General features: G+C 50.0%; 1 protein-coding gene across 1 annotated transcript in view; it reads right to left on the minus strand.

The window, feature by feature from the left end:
* NCKAP5L (NCK associated protein 5 like) overlaps nt 1-12651 on the minus strand; it is a 33190-nt gene that overhangs the window by 11052 nt on the left and 9487 nt on the right. The window contains exons 2-4 of the mRNA XM_049625419.1: nt 1635-2929; nt 176-244; nt 13-51 (exon numbers count right to left, since the gene is read on the minus strand). Coding sequence (XP_049481376.1) covers nt 13-51; nt 176-244; nt 1635-1964 — 438 coding nt within the window. The 5' untranslated portion in view covers nt 1965-2929. The remainder of the gene's footprint in view (nt 1-12; nt 52-175; nt 245-1634; nt 2930-12651) is intronic.

Raw genomic sequence — 12651 nt, forward strand, 5'->3', positions numbered from 1 at the left:
ATGGCTGCTTACCTTTTGGTTTAGCAGTGCCTGTACCACATGGTTGGCAACCTGGGGACAGAAAGCCCAATAGAGAGCCATCAGCCCATGAACCTCTGCCTGGAGCATTGACAACCCATGCTCCCCCCACCTCCCGATATCCCCCAGCATCAGTCCCAATGGAGACACGACAGACCTCATCTAGACAGCGCTCATAGGTCTCCCGCTGGTTTTCATTGGCCTGGGCAAGCGCCGAGTTCTCTGCCTACGGGAGGAAGAGGGCAAAAAAGGGCTATGGGATCATTTGTCTGCCAGGGAAAATTCCTTTTGGAGGAAAGAGAGACATGGAGACTACTAGCTACACCCCTGCCCCAGTTCTTGGCTCTGATTGGATTCTACCATGGGGAGGCCTACAGAGACAGACCATAGGCATTCAGGAAGGCAGAGCTAAGATGGCTGGGTTTCTGTAAACCCCAACCTCAGTCAGTGAGGTTGGAGGGGCCAGGGAGATACAGTGGCCAGGACTTAAGCTGGGAGGTGTCAAAAGTAATACTTGGGGCGCCTGGGTGGCTCAGTTGGTTGAGCGTCTGACTCTTGATTTTGGCTCAGGTCATGATCTCATGGTTCACGGAGTTTGAGCCCCACGTCGGGTTTTGCACTTATAGCATGGAGCCTGCTTCGAATTCTCCCTCTCCCTCTCTCTCTGCCTCTCTCCTGCTTGCATGCTCTTTCTCTCTCTGAAAATAAATGAACTTAAAAAAAAAAAAAGTAATCCTTATTTCCCTGGGGAGAGGGCAGAGGAGGCTGGAGAGAGGAGGGCAGGTTCTTAAGAATATGGCAAAGATGGGGCGCCTGGGTGGCGCAGTCGGTTGAGCGTCTGACTTCAGCCAGGTCACGATCTCGCAGTCCGTGAGTTCGAGCCCCGCGTCAGGCTCTGGGCTGACGGCTCGGAGCCTGGAGCCTGTTTCCGATTCTGTGTCTCCCTCTCTCTCTGCCCCTCCCCCGTTCATGCTCTGCCTCTCTCTGTCTCAAAAATAAATAAAAAAAAAAAACGTTGAAAAAAAAAAATTAAAAAAAAAAAAAAAAAAAAGAATATGGCAAAGAGGGGTGCCTGGGGTGGCTCAGTCAGTTGAGCGTCTGACTTCAGTTTGTGAGCTGGAGTCCTGCATCAGGCTCGCTGCTGTCACCGAGAAGCCCATTTCCCATCTTCTGTTCCCCTCTCTCTCTGCCCCTCCTCTGCTCATGCTCTCTCTCTCAAAAATAAATAAACATTAAAAAAAAAAAAGAAAAAAAGAATTGGCAAAAAGCCTAGTTTAGGGATCCGTGTCCTTGTCGTTCAACTCCTGAGCCCCAGGTCATCTAAATCCTTCTTCCTGTGGGCTCTGTGACCATGCCTTTCCTAGATCAGCACGGGCATAAAAGCGGGGAAGAAAGGGGTAAAGAGGAGAGACGTGTGGGGGTTGGGATAGGCCCACCCCGGTGCATGCCTCCTGTTCCAAGCTGGCCCCAGGTTGGAGAGTTCAGAGCAAAGAAAGGGCTTCTCAGAGGAGCTCTGCTCCAGCCTGGCGAGGCTCCACATCCACATCCACAAAGCCCACCCAAGCTCCCCAGGGTCCTGGCCAGCACCGCCACCCCCATGCCGCCCGGTGCCCCACCTCCAGCTCCCGCAGCCGGTGCAGGAGCTCCTGGCAGGTGCCCGTCTCCGTGCCGCCGTCACCACCCTCTCCCGGCCTCGGCTTTCCAGGACTCGTGGCTGGCTGCTCCATGGCGTCCGACATCGGGCCCTGGGAACAAGTGAAGGAAGCCCTGGCGGCTCCTCCAGGGCACAGGGAGGAGGTGAGTGGAGGAGGAGGACAAAGACAAAACTTGTCAGTATTCTCGGAGTTTAGTGTGACTGATGTGCCACGGATACTGTAACAACTCAGGGTCTGACTCAGGCTCTTCTGGTCACGGGACAGACGGATGCACAGACACACTCTTCCCATTTTAAGAACGGGGACCACTGTTTTACAACCCCTGCAACTGCGCTCAGCTCAGCCTACCACAGGTCACACAGATGTTGGCCAACTGCCAAGAGACCGGGATTCTCGGCTGAGATGGGCCTTGAACTGTATCTTCCTGGGCACGGTGGTGGGAGGTGGCCTGCAAGCCTCACAAGCTCCCTGCTCCCCGAGAGGCCCCACTGCGCATGCCCTTCCCTCTGCAGGGTCTCCTGACCCCTCCCTGCTTTCCACTTGGCCAGCTCCTTTCTACTCATACTTCAGGGCCCCCACTCCAAGGCCGTGCCAGGCACCCTTCCTACACAGTTCTGTAACCGCCTCCCCGAGACTGTCAACCCCATGAGGGCAGGGGCTCTACATTCACTTTACTGCCCAGGTCCCCACTTGTTGGTGTGGAAGCTGGCATGTAAGAGACAGAATGATGACTACACAGATGAGTTTGTCACTGCCTGAACACAACACAGCCAGGGTTCTGTCCCGTGTCGTGTTATGTGCCTCCCCCACTCCCAGCTACTGCCATGGTTACTGGCTTTAGCTGATGAGTCTTCATCTGCCCTTTGAGTTTCAATTTCTCTACTAGAGGAAAGTACTCGTTTCTTTCTTTTGCACCCATATTGTAGAAATTTCCCGTAGATGGGAAACCCTTCCTAAAAGTGTGGGGGCCCCAGTCCACCAGTGACTACTGGCCTCTTTGACCCCCCTGCAGAGCTGAGTTAAGCACTTTCAGCCTAAGGAAGAGAGGAAGGAGTCCTTTAACAGCTCTCCAACCCCACATCTGATTGGTACCCCCGACCCCATCCTCTGCTGTAGGGCACTGGGGATGCCTCTCCCGCCCCCCATCGTCCTCCTCCAGTCCCCCCAGCAGCATGCACAGGCTCAAAGCCCCTCACCTGTCTCTGCCTCCTCACCCAGGCTGGCACACACTCTAGAAGCCAGAATGGTCACCTCGGCTGTTGAGAAAGAGGGAGACGATGTTAGCCATGCAAGCCACAAGCATTTATTCGGCTCCTGCCGTGTACCAGGCACTGGGCCATAGGGGTGAACAAGCCAGAGAGAGCTCTGCCTCTATGAAGCTTCCATTCCACTGGGAGAGGCACATAGTATACAGATAAACCAATGAACGCACATCGGGTCCCAACAAGGCACTGACAGGTGACACCGAAGCAGAGACCTCAGTGGAGTCCAGAGGAAACCCTGGAATGGGAAGAGCATTCCAGACACAGAAAAGAGTCAGCGCGAAGGTCCCCGGCTTTCAGCCAGAAATCACTCAGATGAGAAATAGGAGGGAACAGCAACACATGACGCTTTGGGGCCCTTCCACAACACACATCGTCTTCTTTAATCCCCACAGCCACAAAAGGAATTGAATGTTACTGTCAACACCTGTATTCGAGCTAAGGAAACCAAAGGGCAGGAGTTACGCTCACATACACTGCGTATACCCTGCGTGCTGAGCAGTGTGTTGGCACTTTCTCATGCACTCCTACATCTGATTCTCCTAACAACTTTATGGGGAGCGGGGGTACCGGCCTGGGTTGAGGAAGCAGTTACTGGAGGCAAAGGATGCTGCCCAAGACATAAACGCCGGTTCACAACACACACTGGACAGGCCTCCTTTTCCTCCTTCCCATGAGGCCTCTCTGTACACCCACAAGTTGTACCGTAAGCTCCTTGTATTCTGTAAGCTCCATACAGTCCCAGGGCTCCTGGAGCTTTGCACATGGACGGATCCGGGTTAGAATCCTGACTCTACAAACTCTGTTTCCTCACCTATAAAATGGGCGTAAGAATACTTAGCCCACGTGGTTGCTGGAGGATGAAATGAGATCATGTATAAAGAGTATCTTGCATGAACTCGGTAAATGGAGGATTTTCATGATCACATCCTGACAGAGACAGGATGCAAAGTCCTGCCTCACAGCCTGCTGCTACTGTCTGTTCACCTGTAAGGGACTCTGAGTCCCAGGCTCCTCCCTGTGGGGTCGGGGCAGTAGGGGCATCCAGAGATCTGAGAGTGCGGCCCCAGCCTGGCTGCACTCAGGGCCCTCTTCCTCCCCAACCCCTCCCCACCCTAGAGGGAGAAAGGGGCAACTGCAAAAGGAGAGAACCATTTCTTTGCAAGTAAGAGACAGTGTGTGTACGTGTTTATGTGACACTGGGAAAGGGGGCTTCTGGAAACTGCAGGAAAAGGAAAAACTTGTAACACTTATTTTTAAACATTCCACAACAATCTAAAGTCCTTTGTTATTTTAACATCATAAAAAATGTATCAAGTAGAACTTCATTCGCCTCATGACATTATCGTGTTTGATATTTTTAGAAATGGACAGGCTTGGAAAAAAATGAAAAAAATTCAGGAAATATCCTCCCCTTCCCACATACATAAATAGGGGCTAAAACCAAAAAAGGCCTCAGGTTACCTCCGCCATTCGAGTTCCACCCTTCCCCCAGCACGGCTCCGATCCTTTGAGTCAGAGGCTCCCACTGTCCCCACGGTTTCCTCGCCTTCCCTCAATCCCCTCACCATTTCTTCCCTGCAGACGCTCCCCGGGAATAGTGGGGTTGGGGTTGCAGAAGGAGTGCTGGGGGATGGGAGAGACAAAGTTGGGAGGGCGAAGGAAAGGAGTGGGGTGAACAGGCCAGTGTCCAGGGGCCAGAAAGGGAGAGAGCTAAAGCTGAGAAGAGCCGGAGTCTTTGTGCTCCCAACACAACAGCAAAAACCAAACTCAGGGTGGAAGACGGTTTAGGAGAATCTCTCTTCCTAAAACAACAAAAGTAAAAACACATCCATGAGGCCCAGATCGTGGGGACTGGCAGTGGATTATGTATGTGGTTTTATGTGTGTTGAGGAGGGTGGGGACCCAAACACACCACAGAGCTGACCGCTGCCACTCTCTCAAGCTGAGCCTCTGTGGATCCCAGAGCAGGGAGGCCTGAGTCCCACCGCGACCTCGAGGAGACCCTCCAAGTGATGAGCCACCCAAAAGCAACAGCTCTGTCACGCGCGTCTGTCTCTGGATCCCCAGCTGGGCTTAGGAGAGGCTCCGGAAATGAAGGCAGACCGTGACTCAACCTCGCTTTGGGGAGAAGTTTTCTGCCCTCAGTCGAGGTGGTCTGGCCAACTCAGGCCCAGAGGCCTTCTCTTCATCTGCAGGGCCACAAGCAGAGGGCAGGAAGCTGTCAGCTCAGATCGCTATGGAGTCACAGGGAAGAGGTCGACACTTAAACTTGGCACCAGGAGCAGAGCGTGCTGTGAGCAGGACCCCGGTTTAAGTTCAAGATTCCTATGGTGAAAAGAAAACTTCCTGCAGCCTCACTCTCCACTAGGGAATCGAGAGAGTACCACCTCCAGCTCCCAATCTGAGCCTAATTAGGAATCTGGCCCTTCAGAGTCTGGGTTTTCAGCCTCAATCTCATGGGAAGAAAACCAACCCAGACTGGCTCCCCAGTAGCTCCCCGTGCTGGGTGTCAGTGGGGGCCCCTCTCCCAGGGGCTGCACCCCCACCCCCTCCCCATCCTCCCTCAGGCCCCACAACTCCTACTCACAGCTTCTGTGCTCAGCTCTACCCCCCGGCCTGGAAAACCCCCAATCTGGGTGCTTCAGGGTGGCCCTGGTTTCAAACATTCCTCCGGTGGTCCCACGACACGCCTGGATGTTGGATGTTGGGTCTGGAACACATGATGCCGGCCATGGTGGGTAGAGATGGAGCTGCAGGAGGTGGGAGCTCCAACTCGAACTGGAGGCTTCTCCCGCCAGAACTGCCAACGGGTGGCCCCGCCCCCCACAAAGGCCTGATTCAGAGGGAGGTGACCTCAGTGCCGCTGAGGGGAGGGAGGAAGGGGAAGGGAGGAAGACCAGAGCTGGGGCAGTAAGCAGCAGCCAGGGACAGGGAGGGGGAGCAGCTGCTCAAGGGGGTCTGGGTAACCTGGGGACACAGCTGGTTCAGCCCAATCACCGAGCAAATCTGGGTGACACGATCTCTTTGGCCTAGTCACAGGGCCCAGAAGAGAGCGGACTGTCCGGGCCTTTCAATCAGACAGATCAAAGGAGTAAGGATTGCAGTGCCCACCCTCTCCCCAGCTGGGGCACAGACCCCTCCCTGCCCTCCAAGGCCAGGCCTGGGAGGAAGAGACTAGAGAGGTGGCAGCAAGCCTGACTTCCATGCTCCCTCACCCTGGCCCTCAGCCAAGGGCTTTGGGCCCCAGTGAGCCCCTCACTCACCAGCTGTTCCCCCCAGAGTCCTTTAGGGAGAGAAGCCAGGGACCAGGGGGTGGGGGAGAGGGGGCAGCTGTGGGAAGGCAGAGATGGAGAAGCTCACTTTAATAACAGAATCATCCGTAACAACAACCGTCCCCCCCCCCCCCCGCTCCCCCCCATCCCCCAGCTGCTTTCTGGAATCCCCGTCACACCCAAGAGTCCACTTGTAAACAGCAACTTCTGCACCCACAGCAAACACTCCTTTCCAGACAGTATCAGCCCTGGGTCGGGGAGGGATAGAGGGACTGAGGCCCCAGGGCATTCCTGGCCTGAAAGCAGCCACCTTAATCCCTGCCCAAAGCATCTTTCAGCCCTAAGAATTCCAACTGGTCTCCTCCCCCCTCATGGAAAGAGGACAGACAAGAATTTCCTTCCCTCCTCCCGACAACTGGCCCCAAGACACAATAGCCCTACTGAGAGGCTTGTGTCCATGGGGAAGGGGCCCCCAGCATCTCCTTCCAACTTCCTCTTCACAAGAGGACTTTGGATGCAAGAGCTTCCATCCCATGGTGTGGGTTCTTTCTTCCTTCCTTTCTTTCTTTCGTAAGTTCATTTATTTATTTTGAGAGAGAGAGAAAGCACGAGCAGAGGAGGGGCAGAGAGAGGAGACAGCAAGAATCCCAAGCAGGCTCCGCACTGCCAGCGCAGATTCTGACACAGGGCTCGAACTCATGAACCTAAAGATCATGACCTGAGCTGAAGTCAGAGGCTTAACCAACTGAGCCACCCAGGCGCCCGTGGGTTCTTTCTAACCTCGGTCTCCTGCCCTCCAGGCAGGCTGGAGGAAGGGCAGTTGAGCCCCAAAGTCTTAGACTTCAACACCCCTTACCTCTCTTCTCCTAGTTCCTTCATGCTCCCTGCCCACAGCATAACCCAACAACAACAAAAAGCAGCTGCTGGGGGTAGGCAGAGGAAAGGGGCTCAGACACAGACACAAAGTGTTTATTTATAGGGCCACATGGCCAGGGGCTCTGTGGCCCAGAAGCCTAGTCCCCACTCCCGAAAGCCCAGCCGGACCCATCTTAGCCAAAAGGCAGAAGATTTAGAGTCTAGTCCCAGCACTGCAATTTACTTGCTGTGTGACTTTAGGCAAATCACTTTAGTCTCTCACAAGTTCCTTTACGCCAAGTGGAAGCTGTTCTAGAACCATGTTCTCAAAATGCGGTCCAGGGGCCCTGATGTTCTTCCAAGGAATCCACGGAATCAAAACTATTTTCATAATACTACTAAGACACTATACTACATTACTCTCATGTAGACACTATATTAATGTACATTAATGTAGATACTACACTAACTCTCATTCTCTGAGTATACAGTGGCATTTTCCAGAGACTATGTGTTATGTGATATCACAACAGACTAAATACAGAAGCAGATATGAGAATCCAGCTGCCTTTTATTGTCAGACGTGACAGATATGCCAGAATGAAGAACAATGCCATTCTTTTCACTATTTTTTTGCTTTGGAAAATATACAGTTACTTAAAATATGTCAACATGTAATGGGTTTATTATTTTAACTTAATTAGATGTTGAAAACTCTCAGTACTAATTTACATGACAGTAAATGTCAATAGGTATACCCCATATAAACCTCGACCGACTGAGCCACCCAGGCGCCCCTGATTGCACACTTTAAATAGGTGAGTCATATGGGATGTGAACTATGTCTCACAACTTAAAAAGGGGCACCTGGTGGGCGCCTGGTGGCTCAGTCGGTTGAGCTCCTGACTTCGGCTCAGGTCACGATCTCGCGGTCTGTGAGTTCGAGCCCCGCGTCGGGCTCTGTGCTGACAGCTCGGAGCCTGGAGCCTGCTTTGGATTCTGTGTCTCCCTCGCTCTCTGCCCCTTCCCCACTCATGTTCTGTCTCAGAAATAAACATTAAAAAAAAAATTTGTTTAAAAAAAGGGCACCTGGGTGGCTTGGTCAGTTAAGCATCCAACTCCTGATACTGGCTCAGGTCATGATCTTTGGGGGTCCTCACATTTTTAGAGGTTGGAGGGGTCCTCAGGTCAAAACAGCCTGAGAGTCACTTTTCTTTTTTGTTTTTAATTTTTTTTTTAATGTTTATTTTTGAGAGACAGAGCACGAGCGGGGGAGGAAGAGAGAGAGAGGGAGACACAGAATCCGAAGCAAGTTTCAGGCTCTGAGCTGTCAGCACAGAGCCCGACGCGGGGCTCCAACTCATGAACCGTGAGATCATGACCTGAGCCGAAGTCGGACGCTTAACCGACTGAGCCACCCAGGTGCCCCAAGAATCACTTTTCTAGAAGTGTTTTCCGACAGAACTTTCTGTGATGATGAAATGTTTACTCTGTACTGTCCAATATGGTAGCCACTGGCTGTATGTAGCTATTGGGCACCCGACATGTAGCTAGTTCAATTGAGTAACTGCATTTTACGTTTGAATTACCACATGCAGCTACTTTACCGGATGGTAGAGTTCTAGAAGATCGCCAGGATTCCCTGACTTGAGCCTTCTGGGCCAATGCTTTCTTTCCACACAGAGTCTAGAGGATGGGGTAGCACAGGACTTGACCCTCACTCCTGTCCCCAGACTTTTGCTTACGTTATTTCTTATCCTCTCCTCACCAAAGGAAAGCCGTCCCAGCCAGATCACCGCCAGTCCTGCCTGGCACTCCTACCCAGTTCCCTGTTAGATCTGCAGTATATAGGGCTTCACGCCTACTCCACTCCCTCAGTCGCCTGCCCTATCACCTGCCCTGGTTTCCCCAGAGGGTCAAAATCAGCAGAGGGAAAACCCCTCAGATCTCTTGCCACCCGGCCCCTCGGAACCCTCCCACCTCCTCATCTCCTCCCGTTGACAACAGAGGGTCTGTCATTTTCCCAGGGAAGGTCAGGCCTTCCTGCCCCGGCCTATCCCCATTTAGGTCTTGAGTATTTACCTCCTGAAGAGACCCTTCCCACCCGCCTTTAAAACTTCTGAGGCTGTCTTTCATCTGAAAAATAATCTTGCCCGACATTTCTAGACGCTGCCCTCTTCTGCCTTCCACAACCAAACTTCTCAAAACAAAAACAAAAACAACAAAAAAAACCCTCCTTGCGTCTTACTCCTTCCTCAGCCTGGTCCAATGTCAGCAGTAACTGCCACACTGCTAAATCCATACAATATTTTCCCATCCCCGTTGCCTTCTCAGGCACAAGTGCCTCTAATGGCCACTTCCTCATAGACTTTTTTTTTTTTTAAGGTTAAAAAAAAATGTTTATTTTGAGAGAGACAGAGAGAGAATGTGCAAGTGGGGGAGGGGCAGAGGGAGAGAGAGAATCCCAAGCAGGCTCCATGCTGTCAGCACAGAGACTAACCCAGGGCTTGATCTCGTGAACTGTGAGATCATGACCTGAGCCAGTATCAGGAGTTGGATGCTTAACTGACCAAGCCACCCAGGTGCCATTTTTTTAAACAAAATTTTTTTTAAATGTTTATTTCTGAGACAGAGCATGAGTGGGGGAGGGGCAGAGAGCGAGGGAGACACAGAATCCGAAGCAGGCTCCAGGCTCCGAGCTGTCAGCACAGAGCCCGACGCGGGGCTCGAACTCACAGACCGCGAGATCGTGACCTGAGCCGAAGTCGGAAGCTCAACCGACTGAGCCACCCAGGCGCCCCACCAGGTGCCCCTTTTTAAGTTGTGAGACATAGTTCACATCCCATATGACTCACCTATTTAAAGTGTGCAATCAGGGGCGCCTGGGTGGCTCAGTCGGTTGAGCGTCCAACTTCGGCTCAGGTCACGATCTCATGGTCTGTGAGTTTGAGCCCCACGTCGGGCTCTGTGCTGACAGCTCGGAGCCTGGAGCCTGCTTCAGATTCTGTGTCTCCCTCTCTCTCTGACCCTCCCCCATTCATGCTCTGTCTCTGTCTCAAAAATAAATAATAAAACATTAAAAAAATTAAAAAAAAATAAAGTGTGCAATTAATGGTTCGTAGTGTAATCACAGATATATGCAACTGTGATAACTTCAGAATGTTTTCATTACCCTTTAATTAGCATCCCCTCACCCTCAACCCTAGGCAACCAGTAATCTATTTTCTGTCTCTATAGATCACCCTATTCTGGACATTTCATATGAATGGAATCGTAGTAGAGGTCGTCTTTGTGAACGGCTTCTTTCACTTAGCACGTTTTCAAGGTTCATCCACGTCGAAGCACATATCAGTACTACACTCCTTTTTCATGACCAAATAATATTCCATGGTATGAATACGTTATCAGTTGTTCATCCATTCATCTGTTGATGGACGTTTGGGCTGTTTCCACTTTTTGGCTGTCCCGAATAATGCTGCTATGAGCATCTATGTGCAAGTTTTCATGTGGATTTATGTTTTCATCTCCCTTGGGTATATACCTAGGAGTGGGCCTGCTGGATCCTACGGTAACTTTAGGTTTACCTTTTGGAGGAACTACCAAGCTGTTTTCCAAACTGAATGCACCATTTTACAGTCCGGCCAACAGTGTACAAGTGTTTCTCCGTTGCTCCATGTCCTCACTGCTTGTTATTGTCTGATTTCCTGGTTTTAGTCACCCTAGCAAGTGTGATACGGTATCTCATTCTGGTTTTGATTTTTAGTTCCCCAGTTAGTGATTTTGAGCATCTTTTCATGTGCTTATTGGCCATCTGTGTATCTTCCCTGGAAGAATGTCCATTCAGATCCTTGTTCATTCTTAATCAGATTATATGGGGTTTTTAAATTTATTATTATCATCATTTTAAATGTTTATTTATTTTGAGAGAGAGAAAGAGAGCTGGGGAGGGGCAGAGAGAGAGAACCCCAAGCAGGCTCTGCACTGTCAGCGCAGAGCCTGATGCAGGGCTCGAATTTATGTACCCGTGAGATGGTGACCTGAGCCAAAATCAAGAGTTGGACACTTAACCGACTGAGCCACCCAGGTGCCCCAATTATGTTTTTTTTTTAATTGAGTTGTATTCAAAATATATATAAAAAATCCTCACAAGTCTCTTATATATTATTTGCAAGTATTTTCTCCCATTCTATAGCTTGTCTTTGATGGTGACCACTTTCTCCTGGATGACTTTTCCCTTTTTTACGATGCTCCTCCCTGCCCTTGCCCCAGCCATCTTGCACCTCTACTTCTGTGTGTATTTTTTTTTTTTTAATTTTTTTTCAACGTTTTTTATTTATTTTTGGGACAGAGAGAGACAGAGCATGAACGGGGGAGGGGCAGAGAGAGAGGGAGACACAGAATCGGAAACAGGCTCCGGGCTCCGAGCCATCAGCCCAGAGCCCGACGCGGGGCTCGAACTCACGGACCGCGAGATCGTGACCTGGCTGAAGTCGGACGCTTAACCGACTGTGCCACCCAGGCGCCCCATACTTCTGTGTGTATTTTAAAACTTAGCATGGTTTTGTAGGGTTGTGTATACACACACACACACACACACACACACACACACACACACTTAAAAAAAAATAGACATAGCACCATGTTCTTCTCACTGTTCTATACCTTTCTTTAGAAAAACAATTAAAAAAAAAAAACAAACACCAAACCACAGACTTTATTTGGCTTTTACCAGTTTTTCCACTGATGTCCACTCCACTGATGTTTTCTAATCCAACATCTAATCTAGGATCCCACACTGTATTTAATCACCAAATCTCCTTATTCTCCTATGATTCATGATAGTTCCTCAGTCTTTGTCTTTCATGACCTTGACATTTTGGAAGGGAAGGGAATGGATCAGGTCAGTATTTTAGAGAACGTTCCCTTATTGGGGTTTGGTTGATGTTTTCTCCAGTTAGACTGAGGTTCTGAATTTTTAGAAGGAATACCATAGAGGGTGCCCTTCTCAGTGCATTGTATCAGGGGTATAATGTTGCGACGTCTTATGACTGGTGAGGTTAACCTTGACCACCTGGTTAGACGGTATCTGCTAGTGGGTTTATCCACTGTAAAGTTACTATTTTTCCTTTTGTAATTAGTAACCAGTTTGGGGGGCAATACTTATTGACCATGCAAACACCCTGTTTCTTCTTAAATTCTCACCCACTAACTTTAGGATTCATCAGTGGATCTTGCTCACAGCAATTGCTATAGCATTCTAATGATAATTTCTGATTGCCTTCATTCCTTACACATTTATTGAGAAGTTTTCTATAAGGAAAAGCCGTCCCTTCACTGCCACTGATTTACCTAATTACATATTTATATTAGCACAAACTCATGGATATTTTATTCTTTGGATTATAATCCAATAGTATCATCATTTAATTCATTGCTTAAATTCCAGCCTTGATCATGGAGAACTCTTTCAGGCTGGCTCCTGTATCCTTTCAACATGCCCCCATATAAAGAAAATGTATTTACTTAAAAAAATTTTTTTTTTAACATTTATTCATTTTTGAGAGAAAGAGAGAGAGAGTGTGAGTG

This window comes from Panthera uncia, chromosome B4 (assembly GCF_023721935.1).
Source record: "Panthera uncia isolate 11264 chromosome B4, Puncia_PCG_1.0, whole genome shotgun sequence".
NCBI classification, from domain to species: domain Eukaryota; kingdom Metazoa; phylum Chordata; class Mammalia; order Carnivora; family Felidae; genus Panthera; species Panthera uncia.